This window comes from Rattus rattus, chromosome 14 (assembly GCF_011064425.1).
Source record: "Rattus rattus isolate New Zealand chromosome 14, Rrattus_CSIRO_v1, whole genome shotgun sequence".
Lineage (NCBI taxonomy): Eukaryota > Metazoa > Chordata > Mammalia > Rodentia > Muridae > Rattus > Rattus rattus.
The window spans coordinates 9,893,058-9,910,812 of record NC_046167.1 but is presented as its reverse complement, the minus strand read 5'-3'; the positions used below and the strand labels follow the sequence as shown (position 1 = coordinate 9,910,812).

At 49.9% G+C, this 17,755-nt stretch overlaps 1 protein-coding gene across 1 annotated transcript in view; it reads right to left on the bottom strand.

The window, feature by feature from the left end:
- Positions 1-1,532: 1,532 nt before the first annotated feature.
- Dclre1c (DNA cross-link repair 1C) overlaps positions 1,533-17,755 on the bottom strand; it is a 31,205-nt gene continuing 14,982 nt past the window's right edge. The window contains exons 10-14 of the mRNA XM_032884281.1: positions 12,206-12,342; positions 11,723-11,777; positions 8,813-8,901; positions 5,882-5,976; positions 1,533-3,597 (exon numbers count right to left, since the gene is read on the bottom strand). Coding sequence (XP_032740172.1) covers positions 2,660-3,597; positions 5,882-5,976; positions 8,813-8,901; positions 11,723-11,777; positions 12,206-12,342 — 1,314 coding nt within the window. The 3' untranslated portion in view covers positions 1,533-2,659. The remainder of the gene's footprint in view (positions 3,598-5,881; positions 5,977-8,812; positions 8,902-11,722; positions 11,778-12,205; positions 12,343-17,755) is intronic.

Genomic DNA, 17,755 nt, shown 5'->3' with positions numbered 1-17,755 from the left:
AAACGTGTGGCTTTGTTTTGTCTTACTAATAGAAATTTAATGGCCCTAAGGTTCTGTGGGAGTGGGTGGCCTTCAGACAGTGTCTTGTAGCTCAGGTTGGCCTTGAGTTTGCTGTGTACCTGAGTGTTTTCTTGAACTCTTCAGTCCTCCTGCCTCTCCCTCCCAGTGCTGGGGTTGTGGGCCTGTGCCACCATGCCCTTTGACCTTTAAACACACGCCAATTTCACTCGTGTTCCACACATGGACTGCGTTACTCTCTCTCAACGTCCCCCATTACTGTCCTCCAGTTCCTCTTCTGCTTTCACCTCATGCGAGCTGTCCATACAGCGGTGTGTGTATTTCCTTGTTGCTGTGATCAAAGCGATCAATTCAGCTCTGCCTTGATTCCTCAAATCACATGTCCTAAGTGTCTTCACGACATACTCAGCTCTGGGAGGTGATCATGACAGGAACTTTCGAGCAGAGGCTGGAACTGTGGAGCACAGCTCACTGGCTGGCTCCCAGGCTCCCAGGCTCCCCTCAGCTAGGCTTTCCTACACAGCCCACCCGCCCAGGAATGGTGTAATGGTACCTAGTAAGCGAGACCCTGCCACATCAGTTAGCCATCAAGAAAATCCAGGCCAATGGGACAGAGACAGTTCCTCAGAGGAGGTTATGTTTCCCCAGGTAACCCCAGGCTGTCAAGTATGATAAGGTACATGCAACCATTTTGCATTTGACTGACAGCTCTTAAAGGCTGGCCCACCCTTAGGATTCTGGGATGTATCGTGACATTCCTAGACGTTTTTAACCTTTGCTAATCTGTAACTCTTGAATGAAGTAGCCACTACAGTTAGTCCTGCCTGTTTTCCTGCTGTCTGTACGGAGCTTCCCTCACACAGCCTAGATAACTCTGAAGCCCTGCTGCTTGCACCTGGCTGCTGGCTGTGTCGCTTACTAGCTGTGTGAACTAACCTGTGTGCCTTCCTGCCTACCTCAAAGTGCGCTTTCACAGACTAAAGCTTTATGAAGTGTGTGTGTGTTTTTAAATCACAGAATAAACACATATGTAAAGATTTCCTATTGTTCTGTACTCAAAACGTAAGCTGTAAAAGCTGATCAGCTATATTGACCTAAATTCACTGTATTCGTAGGTCTTGACCTCGTTCTAGCCAGTGTTCCTGCCAGACCTAAGACCTAAGGCATGAAAATGACAATTATAAAATGTTAGAAATGCATTCAGAACAATGTCTACAGGCAGGCTTTGAGGGCTTACCTTGGATCATAAAATATTCTATTAAACCAAGTCGGGCTGAGTGTGGCTGAGTTCAAAGTAAACAAAATTCAGTTTTGAGCACTAGTGAATATATACAGAGGCATATATGTACATATATTCTAAGTCCTGTCACCCAGTAAGTTGGGTCCGTAATTCCTGGCAGTTATAATCTGTGGCATTCAGCTTTAACTGTCAAGTTGGAAGACTCTTTTTTAAACTTACGTGGCATGCCTACATCTTTTCCCTTGATTTATAAAATGTCATCATGCCAAAGTGCTTATGAAAATATTTATAAAGCTTTATTAACCCATATACATCAATACAAAAGCATTGTACTTTAAGGCAGTTTAACAATTCATAGAACATATATGTTAAACATTTAAGTATTTTTACGTTCTGATTGTTGTAGTTTCAGTGGTATCACTGCATTGGTAAACAAACTCTTGCTACACTGCTCAGGCTTGACCTCCAACTCTCTCTCCGGTCTCAGCTTCTAGAACACAGCCTTGCCTGGCCTGCTGGTAGCTTTTAAGGTTTATTTTTGTTTTCTGTATGAGCCACCATGTGGGTGTAGGGAACCAAAGCTGGGTCCTCCAACAAACCCGACAAGTGCTCGAAACTGCTAAGCCAGCTCTCCAGCCTTCATAAGGTCCTGGTTCCCCTCCTGCTGTCAGTTTACTATAGTTCTTCTAGACTGTTGTAGTGACTCAAGACAGTGTACTTGGTGGAGGAATGGTTCTTGTATACTTGAAGAGATGTATTCTGCTGTGAAGTAAAATCCTCTTGTCTGTCAGATCCAATTGCTGGTGGTGGTGAGTTCTTGTCTTGCTGATTTCCTGTGTGTGCACTGGTTCTCTAAGAGAAGTGTGTTAAGTGTTTTGTGTCTGGATTGTTTGGTCTCTTGTGGAAGGAGTCCTGGGGACTGAACCAGAGCTTCCTCCATTCTAGGCAAGGACTCTCACCATTACATCTCGGCGAGTCAGACGTTCCTTCGGGGACGGCGTCTGCTCTCACAGTATACACTGGCTTTCTTTAACTTCCTTCACCTCTCTCGCTTGAGTCGTCTATCAACAGCACATAGTTGGCCCATGTTTTTCGTGGACTCTTCTTATAAATCTTTTTACATCATTTGTATTTCATGTGATTATATGTTTAGACTTAATTCTACCGTCTCACGCAGCGCTGTTTTCAGCCTGTTTCTCTTTTAGGTGATTTGATCATCCTTCTAATATTTTATTTTGCTCTTTTATTACACAGATGCTTCACTTCACTTTTCAGGGGTTGGTCTGACAAGTGTGTTACCCACCAGGCCACACACCCACAGCTGTGCCTGCTGCCCAGCACATTTATGTGTGTCATTGTGTTGCAACAGCAAAAGACTGGACATCCTTGCTAGGATGAGTTTTATTTAAATATCTGGGAGTGAACATTTTCTTTTTTCAACACTATACTCTCACCTGTTGCCAGCTTTCCATATAAGAACTGTAAATGCTCTGGCTTGGGAAGCTCAGCTTCTGGAGTTGAGGGGATTTCAAAGTCAGAGGAGCTCTGTGAGTCTGCATGTGTGCTGGTTAGCGATGTTTTCTCAGGTGAAGATCTCCTGCCACTCACAGTATCTGGTTCTTCAATACAAGGGGCTCCATTTACTTCAGCTCCGCTTTTCAAATCACAGTGAGTATCCTGTGGACAAAGTGCATTCTGTTCTGTTTGGGAGGCAGAAATACTATCTTTGGGTTTTGGTTTGTAGGTATCCTTGTTCAAAGAGGTGCTATCCCCACCACTTTTCTCTTGGGAAGATAACAAAACGGTATCACACTGGCTGTCCCAGCCTTGGCTTCCTTGATCCGTTATGTGGGTTGACTGAGATGAATTCTGGGAAGAGATGTGGGTGGATTCTCCATCAGAGTCACTGCCCAGCTTTGGTGAGTCACTGAAACGCTTTGGTGACTGCGATCCCCCTGTCTCTATGGAGGAAGGTAAGTTTTCCAAACATTCATCTGTGATTTCATCTTTTTTGAAGAACACTTCCCACCGAGGCACATCCACATCCGGATCAGCGTTTTGCTGGGGGAGTGTTGTGGGGCCGAGACCTCCCTGCAGAGAAGGCGGGGTCTCTAACTCTCCTTCACTGTCACTGTTGGACTCGTCACAGTCCACAAAGTTGGCCAAAGAAGGACTTGGCGTACTCTCTGCTTTACAGCATCCGGGGCTTTGTCCCAGTTCAGGCTGATCTAGTGGTAGTGCCTTCATTGAAAATGCCTCAGGGTGAAGAGTTCCTTGGTACGGAACTTTGCGCCTTGAATGTGTTAGTAGAGGGTCATCAAAGAGATCATCGTCTTCCTCTGAAACAAAACAGGCATGTCCAGAACAAGGACAGGGATCTGCACTTAATTAAAGTCAAAGTAGCGTTTACCTAGGATTTTACTCTTGGGATTGTATAAAACACAGGTGCCAGGATTCAAAGAGGCTGCTCTCTGTTGAGAATATAGCCCGAACTTTTCAAACTTGAGTGATCACTAGATTTCACAGGATGACATACTTTTTAAGGCTTTGGTTTTTAATTACGTGTATGTGCGTGTCTGTGTATGGTATGTTCCCATGAATAAAGGGCCTAAGAAGGCTCCATCTCTGCAGCCGGGTTACAGGCAGTTGTGCGGATGCCATATTCCTGTGTGCGGACGATCCACAGAACATTTTAGGAACTAAAGGATATGAAGGCCTGGTTAACAAACTTGTAGAGAATGAGCTGTAAATCCACAAGTCTAGTTTCAGACCCTCCGCTCTCCGGCTTTTTATGAATGAGCCACCTTTCCTGGATAAGTGTAGCCACTGCCCCCATCAAAAAAGCCTCTCTACAGCAAATGGGGACATCACGGAGAACCACAACTGATCATGGAGAGCACAGCCCCACCCAGCAGATACAGGTGCATCACAGCTACATCATGGATAGATGCATCCCACTATGTCACAGCTTCTGAAGCTACGTCTGGAAGGGGTGCAGAAAGACTAAATGAGCCAAAATCCAAAAAGTCTGCCGTGAAATAGTCTATCCTAGAGACGGCTGTGTGAGCAAGATGGGGTGGCAATACCAGCTGTGATGTTAATGTGCAAGGGGGAGATTCTGCAGTGTCCTACGCTAGACAAAGAGCCACAGACAACTAATGACTACAGAGAAGGATGATTAGCCTCTCCAGAGATGAGCCAGCCCTCGTATTATCCAATGCAAAGTTGTCAGCCCTGAAACCGTACGTACAAACAACCCAAGCTTTATTTCTATATATTTGTGCATAGTTGTGTATGTGTAATAACGAGAGGCTATCAACGTGAGGGGAGATGGGAAGGACTGGAGAAAGAGGGAGAGGGATGCAATTTCAAACCCACTCAAAGTCAATGACATGCATCTAAAACACACAATAGCTTCTACTATGTACTACAAAGTGTCTGGTAGAGATTTCCACTAGGTCGTTAAAATAGCCGTAAAAACGAGAAGTGATGTGGATTATTACTACATTACACATTAGTAAGGAATGATAAGCAAAGGCTCTAGAAAGGGCAGAACCAAAGATAATAAATATGGAAAAGGAAAATCACAAATAGGAATGAGCACTAATCAAATATTTAAACCAGTATTTCAATCCAAACAAAAATTTTAAAAAAGAGAGATTTGATAGGTGCCTCAAAGGAACAGATTTCCTTTTCCTGCTGAGTCTAGCACGCCCCTACGGAAGTTCATGGAGTCGTCGGGTGGGACCTGACGACACCTCTTCAGTGCCCTCTCCACTGTTCACACATAACGGGAAGGAAGGCCAAGTAAGCACAGGATGGTGGCCAACTCCAAACCACAAAACCGCCTCCCTGAGACCTACATTACCAGTCTTGTTCTACTTCTCATAGTTCTTCCAGCCTCCAGAACCGTAAGAGATAAATCCATTAGACTGGAGAGGTGGCTCAGTGGTTAGAGCACTGACTGCTCTTGCAGAGGTCCTGAGTTCAGTTCCCAGCAGCCACATGGTGGCTCAGTCATCTGTAGCTCTAGTTCCAAAGCCAGATGCTTTCTGATCTTTGCGGGCCCCAGGCACGCATGTGTACAGACACACTTGGGAGCAAAAGAATATACATAAAGTAAAATAAGATATCCAAGGTAGTTTTAAGTCAGACTCTAAATAGTACAAATACAAAAGCAAAAATGGAAGACAGGATAGGTTCAAAGCCCAGCCCTTTTACTTCCTGCCAGATTTGGGGTGGGTGGGTTAAAATCTAGTGTTCTCTCTAGCAAAGCCAGACTGGTGTCACTTGGACGTTTGTTTACAGGTTAAGCTGTAATATGTGTAGAAGATGGAGTGTTCCACCAAAGGATGAAAATCTAAAGTTGTAGCCACCACGCGTGGCTGCTATAAGCCAACAGGAATCTGAGGTTCTCATTTCTAGTCAGAGTTCATCTGTGTTCTTAACTACCAGTAAAGGAGCATGGTAGGAAAGTAGGAATGGACAGAGAAGAGCTGCTTGTATATCCTCACTGCTCCTGTGGATCAGCATCTGCTAATGTAGCAAAATACCCCAGAGTGAGAAAACAGCCTGCCTCACAGCCCACACCAGCCACAGGGCGTATCTCAGAACCATCCTTACCTGAGTCAAGGTGAACTGTTCTAGCTCTCTTCAGCTTCCCGAGGGGCTTGTACTTTGGTTCAGCACATTGGGAAGAGCGGCACAGAGGCTTTAAACTGACAAAACATTTGAAAAATCTTACTTTGACTTCGGGGGGAAGCTGACAGACATTATATTACATATAGAGATTACAGCGAAGCCATAGGGAGATCACGTGTGCACTTGTGGGAGATGGAGGCAATGCTTAATAAAGATCCTGTAAAATAGCCAAGTGGGCCACGGAAGTGCTTAAAGCCAGCACAGTTGATACCGATCTCTACAGAGGGAACTGCCTTAGCAGATTAAAGCCAAACTTGATTGCTCCTACAATTCAGGAAAGAACTTTATCCCAAGACAGGGTTAAGTAACCAGTGACACCTAGCATCCAGAGAACAGAGGCAGGCACTCCTTGATGGCTCTTTTTTCCCTCTTGCAGGAATCCCCAACTTTATCTCCTAATTGTAGAGCCACGGGCTGAAGGCTAGGACACAGAAATGAGCCTGAAGGGTCTCCTCACTGAGGGCTACATTACCTACTTTCCTCTGCCAGGTTGCCAGAAGCCTTGAGGATCATAGCCAACACAGCCAACGTGAGAACCATGAGGCTCCCATCCCGACGTCTAACTCGCCCAGACTTCTTTCCCTTTCTCCCATGTCCGATCTGTCCCATCGCACACCTCCAGAATCAGCGGTTACCGCTTCTCTGGAGCCATCTCCCGCATTCTCTCTGGGTAACTCTTGCAAAGTGAGGATCACTCTCCACCCCCACAACACCTACCTCCAACAGATTTCCCGATAGAATGCAAGATAGGAGAATATACATTTTAACAAGGACTCCAGATGATTCTAAGTATTTTCCTACTTAAATCTATAAGACAATCTTGAACTCAGCTTGCAGGATCAGGTTCTTAACCCTTGCCGTGCTAGCCAGCATGATGCTTCCTTTAGACTACCATGCTTTTTTGGACTCTTAACTCACAAGTCTAAGACTGCTTTGGGCATTCACGGGTACCTCGTCACCAAGGTAACCAGGGACATCACAGTCCCTGTGCTAGGTCATTTTAAAAAAAGGTTTTTTCTTTCTGTATTGATTCATGTGTCTATCACATGTTTGAGGGTGGGCAGTTCCGTGGAGGACAGACAGGGCACTGGGTCCCCTGGGGCTGGAGTTACAGCTAGTTGTGCACCTTTGGGTGTGGGTGCTGAGGCCAAACGGATCCCCAGGAAGAGCCTTTAACCTCTGAACCATCTCTTCAGTTCACCAGAACTGGCCACTAATACCTCCTTACTTCCCCTCCCCCTTCCCCTCCCCCCACTGCAGGAACCTGCATCTCTCTCTCTCTCTCTCTTGCTCCTCTCCTTAGTCTCCTACTGGAGTTCTGGTCTCAGCCTGGCTATCATTCTTCATGCTTTCTTGGTGATTTTGTCCTTCATTTCAGTTACTGCCCTCAAAGTCTGGCATTTAGACAAAGGCATCCCCTCAGGGACTTGAGAGAATAGAAGAGGAAAAGGAACCTTTCTCCTGACCTCTGACACTTCCGGCTCTCCCATGGACACACCTGGGTGCCTGTTAGCACATCAGGGGCTGTGCTGGCTTCAGTCTCCAGTCAACAAGTCACAGGTTTCCTTCCTCCCAAGTACCTGGTTCCTTTTAAAACCCTGGAAATCTCCTCACCTCTCCCCACCCCTCCCCCTTCTCACTGCTTTCCTCAGAGACAGGCAGCCCTGCCTGTTCTGAATAAACTTTTCCTTTTTACTTACAGAGTAGCATTTTGGTTTCGCCACTGCACCTATTTCATCTGAAAGGACAACATAAACCCCATTTGTCTCCATTTAAGGACCAGGCCTGATTTCAGAAAGTAGGCCGTAAGACACCAGCTCCAGATAGACCATCAAATCCAAAACAAGACCATAAAAACCCCGCCCAAAGAACAGCCTGGGGATAACCACAAGAATGGGGAACTAGCTTATCTCAGGATGGGCCATCTGTGCTGGGCAGACTTATTTCACCATATAGTTAAATACTCATGACATTGGAATGCAGACCACTGACCACCTGTGCACACAACACGTACACGCACACCACCACCACCACTCACCAATGAAATTTTAAATTAACTAATCCTAGGGAGTTCCCCGGTTCCCTGTACGAAGGCCTGTATGGAGTCATCATTTTAGAGAATGGTTGACCCCCACATGCTGGATGTTTGTGCATACTAGAGTCTGGGCCCTTCCTTCAGTGATTTTCAGACCCTTACACACTCACCACCTAGACCTCTCCAGAGACTGAGTCCGTTTCCCTTCTGTCCGTCTAAGCACAGTAATACAGTTTTCATCAGTCCCGGGAGATTTCCCAAACACCAGGATGATTTCCTTCATGGCCCTGGCACACATGTGCGTGTGAGTGTGCAAACACACACACTAAATTAATGTGACAAAATATGAGTCACATAAAGTGGGGACAGAAAAACAACTATCACACTGCTTGCTCTCCCATTCCACTGATACACTGACTGAGACCCTATTGGCTCTCTGCCAGGTGCTTTTCAGTAGTTCTCTATAGATCCCTGAGAACTCCAAGTAGGCATATATGAATACTCCTATTCACTGATTTTTTTTTTTTTTTGATTCATTGATTTGCTTGTTAGATCTGACTGGTTCTGAAGTGATGTGGCAAATTCACATTGCAAGTAATTGGTGGACAGGGTTCTACCTAGGACAAACTGACATTAATTACCCACACATTCTCCCCACTAAAAATGATAGGAAGAACTGGAAATAAAGGGAAACTCAAATGTTACCATCAGAGGGATGGGTTCTAGGGTCACAACTTTTCAGACAGACAGGACACTCCCGTGCCCCCCAGCCAACACCACCGCCAGCAACACAAGCCTCCAGTCCAGAAACTACTCACAAGTCCATGACCTTATCCACAGTGAGGCCGATCGGAATGACATTTGGATACGCATTCACTGGGCAGATGTAGCTCAAAAAGTCTTTAATCTAGAAGGAATATAGGACGCACCAGTTAAGTGTGTGACGGGAAATGGGGTGTTGGTCTACTCACAGATCCCACATACAGAAGCAGTCTCGACACCTATCTCCGGGTGAATGAATGGAGAGTGCACCACGCAGAAGCAATGGCATTTTCTCCAGCTATAAGGAATAAATATGTCGTTTGCAGGAAAATCGATAAAACTAGAGATCACTGTGCTAGGCAAAATAAGCCAAACTCAGGCAAAAAGCATGTGGATCCTGTATGGATACACACGTGTGCAGGTATGTGGCAGGTATGTGTGCAGGTATGTGGCAGGAAAGCGGACGAGGAACTACATGGGGGAAGGGAAGAGGAACAAGAGGATCAGACAGGAAATCAGATGACCGTCTAGTCTGTTTTCTGTGGGAACTAGATTTAACAATACATAACGAGAACCGAGTGGAACTGTTTGGGGAGAGCCAGGGACCAGTGAGCGGAGAGGAGGGCTCAGGAGAGGGTAATGGCGGGCATATGTGAACAAGTAGGAAGCTCTACTATGAACATATCCATGGCATGTGACCAGCCGGGGACACGTGCAATGCCTCGGCCTCCTTCCCCAGAGCCCCAGTACTGGGCTACGAGGACTTGCACATCTGAACTCTGTGCCAGGTTCCAGCTCCACAGAAAGACGTTGAGTTGCAGATAAATGATATCTAAAGATGTTGTCTTTTTACAGTATGACATCCATCCTCTCTCCAAGGCCAGCTGCTTACATTTGGGAACCTTCTTCCCTGAGAGTCAGAACACAGATGACTAGTTGTGGGGCAGTGGACTGTGTTCCAGGACAGGAACCTGGTCGGGAGTAGATTTAAACACCTACCATTCTCATTTATGAGAATTGCTGGGGTTCCTGAATCTGCTTGACCTTACCAGTTTCCTGTCTGGTGGCACGGTCCACTTGCTCCACAACTCCACCATTTTGTGACCATAACACACACAAGAAGACTGCCGGGAGCCAAGCACACTAAGTCTCAGGAATTCCTCTCAGGAATGCTCTGCTCATTGTATGGCCCCTATCTTCTCAGGAATGCTCTGCTCATTGTATGGCTGCTATCTCCAGGAAAATTAAGCCGGTTACAGCCTCCAGCCTTGGGACACCTAGCCAGTCGTCTGTTCTTATCAGTGAATACCTGCAATTTATGGTTTAGGGCTATAGGAAGGGTGATGGCAGTGATGGATCGTCCTGGGTAACCTTCCCGCCTGCTGGTCTTTATAAGCCGCTGGTTTTTGAAATAAACTTTGAGAGCTTGATCAGAACACAGACTTGCTCTCCTTATTTGTGCCTCCTGTCCCCAGTTCTTTCGCCCCCGGAGGTCCACTCGGAACCCCCACTGGCCGAGGCAGAAGACAACCTCTTTCCCTGTACCAGTAATGATTACCAAGGTAACTGCATCTTGGAGATTACTTGATTTTTCTCTAATGCCTATTCTTGTGGAGTCAAATAGCACACAGTGGTCCCCCCCCCCCCCCCACCCCCCCCCGTCACCCCCCCGGGAAGACACTAAAGTCTTCCACCCCTTTCGCCTTAGACAGCAGTTGATACCAGAGCACTTCACATCTGGAGCCAGACAGTAAGGGTGGTTCTTACAAAGCTGTAACCCAAGCCTGCACGCCTCTCCTGGCGAGCAACAGAGAACAACCTGCCTGTGCCCAGACCTGCCTGTGCCCACCCAGAGCTGCCTGTGCCCAGACCTGCCTGTGCCCAGACCTGCCTGCCTGACCTGCCTGTGCTCAGACCTGCCCGTGCCCACCCAGACCTGCCTGTGCCCAGACCTGCCCGTGCCCACCCAGACCTGCCTGTGCCCACCCAGACCTGCCTGTGCCCAGACCTGCCTGTGCCCAGACCTGCCTGTGCTCAGACCTGCCCGTGCCCACCCAGACCTGCCTGTGCCCAGACCTGCCTGTGCCCACCCAGACCTGCCTGTGCCCACCCAGACCTGCCTGTGCCCACCCAGACCTGCCTGTGCCCACCCAGACCTGCCTGTGCCCAGACCTGCCTGTGCTCAGACCTGCCTGTGCTCAGACCTGCCCGTGCCCACACCTACCTGCCCGCAGCCAGACCTGTCCGTGCCCAGACCTGCCTGTGCTCAGACCTGCCCGTGCCCACCCAGACCTGCCTGTGCCCAGACCTGCCCGTGCCCACCCAGACCTGCCTGTGCCCACCCAGACCTGCCTGTGCCCACCCAGACCTGCCTGTGCCCAGACCTGCCTGTGCTCAGACCTGCCTGTGCCCACCCAGACCTGCCTGTGCCCAGACCTGCCTGTGCCCACCCAGACCTGCCTGTGCCCACCCAGACCTGCCTGTGCCCACCCAGACCTGCCTGTGCCCACCCAGACCTGCCTGTGCCCACCCAGACCTGCCTGTGCCCAGACCTGCCTGTGCCCACCCAGACCTGCCTGTGCCCACCCAGACCTGCCTGTGCCCACCCAGACCTGCCTGTGCCCAGACCTGCCTGTGCTCAGACCTGCCTGTGCCCACCCAGACCTGCCTGTGCCCGGACCTGCCTGTGCCCAGACCTACCTGTGCACGTCTCTAGGGCCAGAGGAAGGGCCCCTTAGCATAGTCTGAAACACTGATGCTAAGGTGAAAGCTGTTCTCACATGGGTGGACGCAGAATAAGGGGCACACCCAAGACTGCAACAGGAAAAGCCCAAGCAGAGATGGCCTTCCTGAGGGTGACACCCTCGGCTGTCCTCTGGTCTCCACTCACCTGCGCATACACTCACTCCACATACGTGCACTTACATGTAGCCTCCCCTGAGTTAGGCGCTGACGGGGACTCTTACCTCACTGTAGGAGGAGTGGAAAGAGAAGCAAGCTCTGTATGAGCTCTCTCCGGTTCTGAGGGGAAGCACAACACAAAAGGACACTGAGAAAGCTAAACGGGGTCACAGGCTGCAACTTCCAATGTGCAACCCGGCTATGGTCATTCTAAAGAGCCCAAGTCAAGGAGGCTAAGGTCTGAGGGCCACTGTGGGCGCCTCCGCTGCACCAGGTGCCTCATTCTCTCCAATACCAGTCTGTGCTACAGAGCAAAGCCCTCTGATGCCCTCAGAGCCCAGCCGTCTTGTCTCACAGTGAAAGCCCCCGGCTATACCAGCTATTGTACTGCCACAGATCGGGAAGAAACAGCCCTCCATTTTAAATGTTTAAGTGAAAAGGGTGTTTCCCGTAGTTAAGCATGTCCTCTCCTTGGGCTTATGCTGATCTGAGTGCAAACCACACTGGATTCAACACTTCACTTCTCGCTCAGAAGACCACGCACTTACCTCACAATCACATTTGTTTTTCTGGTCCTCTCTCCAAACCACATGGTAGATGGCTTGATGCTGATCGTGTGGAGTACAGTTTTAGTTTTGGAAGCCATGCCACAGGGTAACTTATTCCACTGAAAATACTCTTCTGCCTGAAAGCAAAACAAACAAACAGACCCCAAGCACATTTGTTTTAAATTGCAGTTACGTATCCTCAACACGGCTGCTTGTAGACTGAATCTCAAAAGCAATTGCAGATGAGGTTTTGGACATGAAAAAATCAGGTCATTCCAAAATGAGAGCTCGCCTACAGAACGCTGGGTGTGGATGCCTTACCACCCTACATATGTAGCAAGAGAATCCTCAGGCTCCTCAGGCGCATGGCTGGAAGGTCGTGAGTTTGAGCCCAGCCTAGACTACAGCAACCTGACTCTGTCTAGAGTGAAGACTCAAAAGAGAAAATCAAGATCAAGCTACTCTTTGGGCTGGGTAAGGTGGCACACAACTGGATGAAAAAAGAAATAAAAAGGAAAGCCAACAAGACTGGTCCCACGTATGCTGGAGAAGGCTTACTGTAGATATGTGGGAGAGCAGAGCAGAGGCAGGGGCATCCTGGAAAGTCTAAGATATGATCAGACTAAGGCTGGGCCATGGGGGCGTGGGGGTGTCGGGGTGGGGGATTGAAAGGGAAGAGAGCAGAAGAACCAAATGCAGCAACGAGGAGGTCCAAAGGTACAAGAAGAGCAGGTAACCAAAATGGATTATATAGGGAAGAGCAGCCCACCCTCTGGGCTGGAGAGAGCAGGGTAGAGGGTAGGGGGTGCCAGCCAGGAGGACCCTGTAACAGGTCGCGGCTGAGGGATGCAGCAAGAAGCTGGCAGCCGGTCCGATCAATGATGTTCAATAGGATCTCAGCAGGTGTCCCGGCTTCAGACCCAACCATGACTTGAGAAACAAAGGCAGGAGGGTTAAAAGTCTGAGCCTGGCCAATGCTCCAATAGCCTGAGTAGGCCCAGGCCTCTCGGTTTATGTTACCCACATTCTTTTAGCTATCCAAGAGCCTACTGCATGTGCAGCTACATACAGTTAAATACACGCATGCGCGTTAGAATATGTAGCCTGCCTATCGCCGAGAGTACTTTCTAATGTGCAGCTGTATTAATGGGGGAAATAAAATTCCTTTTTATTTATAGTTATGTATGTGTGCCTACGTAAACATCTATGTGTGTGGGTGCCCAAGGAAGCCAGAAGAGGGCACGGGACCACTGGAGTTGGATTTATAGGAGTTGTGAGCTGGGAAGCAAACCCAGGTCCTCTGAAAGAACAACAGGAGCTCTTAACCACTGAGCCATCTCTCCAGCCCCTTTGAGGTGCAGCCCTCTTACAAAGGCTTCTTTCAGGACATTCCCTGCTGCTGATGTCCTGTCCTTAATGGTTGGAGGGGATGAAGTGATGCTGCCATCGCAAGAGAGTGCTACGTATGTACGCTCGTGTCGCTGAGGGGACTATGCTGAGTTTACGTTTTAGGGGAAAATTAGAACCAGGCTCGTAACTGTACTAGAAGGTGGCTAAGTTAACTGTCTTAATTAAATATCAAAGAGACTAGTTGGGAAGAGGCTACAAATCAAAGGGAGTAAGAGAGGGTCAGAAGACCTTGGGAGTAAATATGATTAAAAATACATTGTATACATACATGAACATGTAGGGGGAAAGACATTATCACAAGGGGGGAAATGTCAAAGGCAAATTTAAAATAGCAGTCTGGCATTCAGTAACCCGAGAGGCTATGGGAGAATTACAAAGATATTACGAGTAATCAGCCGAGAGACTGGAGGTGCTTGGGAATTGCACCAATAAGGTAACTCCTTTGAAGTTGGAAGGAGGTTAGAGGTCTAGACATTTATTTTAAGTGAGAAGGAAAAACTAGAGTTTATAAGCATGTACGTTGTCTGAGGTCTCAGGGACAAATAGTAACCCCTCTGAGTATATTTGCTTACACAATAAACTGGACACGGTACCTGGCTGGCCTCTACATTAGGACTCCCCTATCCATAGAGCAGCGCAGCCCTCAGACCTCATCAGAGAAGTTTCTCTGTGCAGCAGACAACGGTTAACAGAGAAACAACTGAACAGAGTGTGGAGATGTGGAGTAGTGTGCGTGGTCAGACTGTGGAGATGTGGGAGTAGTGCGCGTGGCCAGAGTGTGGAGATGTGGAGTAGTGTGCACGGCCAGTGTGTGGAGATGTGGAGTAGTGCGCGTGGTCAGAGTGTGGAGGTGTGGGAGTAGTGCGCACGGTCAGAGTGTGGAGATGTGGAGTAGTGTGCACAGCCAGAGTGTGGAGATGTGGGAGTAGTGCACGGCCAGAGTGTGGAGATGTGGGAGTAGTGTGCACAGCCAGTGCACGGGCCAGAGTGTGGGGATGTGGGAGTAGTGGGCACAGCCAGAGTGTGGAGATGTGGAGTAGTGCGCAGGGTCAGAGTGTAGAGATGTGGAGTAGTGCGCGTGGTCAGAGTGTGGAGATGTGGAGTAGTGTGCACGGCCAGAGTGTGGAGATGTGGAGAGTGTGCACAGCCAGGGTGTGGAGATGTGGAGAAAAAGTGCATGGGGTCAGAGTGTGGAGATGTGGAGTAGTCTGGCGTGGTCAGAGGTGTGGAGATGTGGAGTAGTCTTGTGGTCAGAGTGTGGAGATGTGGAGTAGTGTGCACGGCCAGAGTGTGGAGATGTGGAGTAGTGCGCGTGGTCAGAGTGTGGAGATGTGGAGTAGTGCGCGTGGTCAGAGTGTGGAGATGTGGAGTAGTGTGCACGGCCAGTGTGTGGGGATGTGGAGTAGTGCGCGTGGTCAGAGTGTGGGGTGTGGGAGTAGTGCGCGTGGTCAGAGTGTGGAGATGTGGAGTAGTGCGCGTGGTCAGAGTGTGGAGATGTGGCCAGAGTGTGGGGATGTGGAGTAGTGTGCATGGTCAGAGTGTGGAGATGTGGAGTAGTGCGCAGAGGTCAGAGTGTGGAGATGTGGAGTAGTGCGCGTGGTCAGAGTGTGGAGATGTGGAGTAGTGCGCGCGGTCAGAGTGTGGAGATGTGGAGTAGTGCGCGTGGTCAGAGTGTGGAGATGTGGAGTAGTGTGCGTGGTCAGACTGTGGAGATGTGGGAGTAGTGCGCGTGGCCAGAGTGTGGAGATGTGGAGTAGTGTGCACGGCCAGTGTGTGGAGATGTGGAGTGGTGTGCCTGGCCAGTGTGTGGAGATGTGGGAGTGCGGCGTGGTCAGAGTGTGGAGGTGTGGGAGTAGTCTTGGCGTGGTCAGAGTGTGGAGATGTGGAAAAGTGACGTCGGAGAGTGTGGAGATGTGGAGTAGTGTGCACAGCCAGGTGTGGAGATGTGGGGAAAAACGGCCAGGTGTGGAGATGTGGGGAGTGTGCACAGCCAGAGTGTGGAGATGTGGAGTAGTGCGCGTGGTCAGAGTGTGGAGATGTGGAGTAGTGCGCAGGGTCAGAGTGTGGAGATGTGGGAGTAGTGCGCACGGCCAGAGTGTGGAGATGTGGAGTAGTGCGCACGGCCAGAGTGTGGAGATGTGGAGTAGTGTGCATGGTCAGAGTGTGGAGATGTGGGAGTAGTGCGCGTGGTCAGAGTGTGGAGATGTGGAGTAGTGTGGTGGTCAGACTGTGGAGATGTGGAGTGGTCTTGTGGTCAGAGGTGGAGATGTGGAGTAGTGTGCACGGCCAGAGTGTGGAGATGTGGGAGTAGTGTGTGCACAGCCAGAGCCAGAGTGTGGAGATGTGGAGTGGTGTGGCGTGGTCAGGTGTGGAGATGTGGGGAGTGTGCACGGCCAGAGGTGTGGAGATGTGGAGAAAAGGCGTGGTCAGAGTGTGGAGATGTGGAGTAGTGCTGACGGCCAGAGTGTGGAGATGTGGGTGGTGCTTGGGGTCAGGTGTGGAGATGTGGAGTGGCAGGGTCAGAGTGTGGAGATGTGGGGAAAGTCATGGGGTCAGAGTGTGGAGATGTGGAGTAGTCGACGGTCAGAGTGTGGAGATGTGGAAAGTGCGAGGGGTCAGAGTGTGGAGATGTGGGTAGTGCACGGGTCAGAGTGTGGAGATGTGGAGAGTGTCATGGGGTCAGAGTGTAGAGATGTGGAGTAAAAAGCGTGGTCAGAGTGTGGAGATGTGGAGTAGTGCACGGCCAGGTGTGGAGATGTGGGAGTGTGGCGTGGTCAGAGTGTGGAGATGTGGAGTGGGCGTGGTCAGGTGTGGAGATGTGGAGAGTGTGCACGGTCAGAGTGTGGAGATGTGGAGTGGTCGGCGTGGTCAGAGTGTGGAGATGTGGGAGTCTGGCGTGGTCAGGTGTGGAGATGTGGAGTAGTGCTGGCGTGGTCAGGTGTGGAGATGTGGAGAGTCTTGGCGTGGTCAGGTGTGGAGATGTGGAGAAAAGACGGCCAGGTGTGGAGATGTGGAGAAAGTGTGCATGGTCAGGTGTGGGAGATGGGAGTAGTGCACGGCCAGGTGTGGAGATGTGGAAAAAGTGCACGGCCAGAGTGTGGAGATGTGGAGTAGTGTGCACGGCCAGAGTGTGGAGATGTGGAGTAGTGCGCGTGGTCAGAGTGTGGAGATGTGGAGTAGTGCGCACGGCCAGAGTGTGGAGATGTGGAGTAGTGCACGGTCAGAGTGTGGAGATGTGGAGTAGTGCGCACGGTCAGAGTGTGTGTGGAGATGTGGAGTAGTGCGCGTGGTCAGAGTGTGGAGATGTGGAGTAGTGCGCGTGGTCAGAGTGTGGAGATGTGGAGTAGTGCGCGTGGTCAGAGTGTGGAGATGTGGAGTAGTGCGCGTGGTCAGAGTGTGGAGATGTGGAGTAGTGCGCGTGGTCAGAGTGTGGAGATGTGGAGTAGTGTGCACGGTCAGAGTGTGGAGATGTGGAGTAGTGCGCACGGTCAGAGTGTGGAGATGTGGAGTAGTGCGCACGGTCAGAGTGTGGAGATGTGGAGTAGTGCGCGGTCAGAGTGTGGAGATGTGGAGTAGTGTGCACGGCCAGAGTGTGGAGATGTGGAGTAGTGCGCAGGGTCAGAGTGTGGAGATGTGGAGTAGTGCGCACGGTCAGAGTGTGGAGATGTGGAGTAGTGCGCGTGGTCAGAGTGTGGAGATGTGGAGTAGTGCGCGTGGTCAGAGTGTGGAGATGTGGGAGTAGTGCACGGCCAGAGTGTGGAGATGTGTGGAGTAGTGTGCACAGCCAGAGTGTGGAGATGTGGAGTAGTGCACAGCCACACAGGAGACGTCTATGTCCACCCCTGAAGGTCAGGATCATCATGGAAGTGGCAGTGAGACTGTGAGAGCCAGAGGCTGTGGGGGAAGGGACCAGTTTCGTGTAGACGTGACCCCAGTGCTGCACACGTGAACTCACTGCCACTGTGATTCTCCGCACAAGGTCAGGCCAGTCGACATTTTAACAGAGGGAGTAGTGTTCATGAGCCCGCGCTCCTGAGATGCTATGAACAGTCAATGACTTCTGCAAGAGAGGGAGTCAGTTTTCTTTAAGGGTGAGACTCCTGGCAGGTCAACTGTGCTCCGGTGAAGGCCCCACACCCA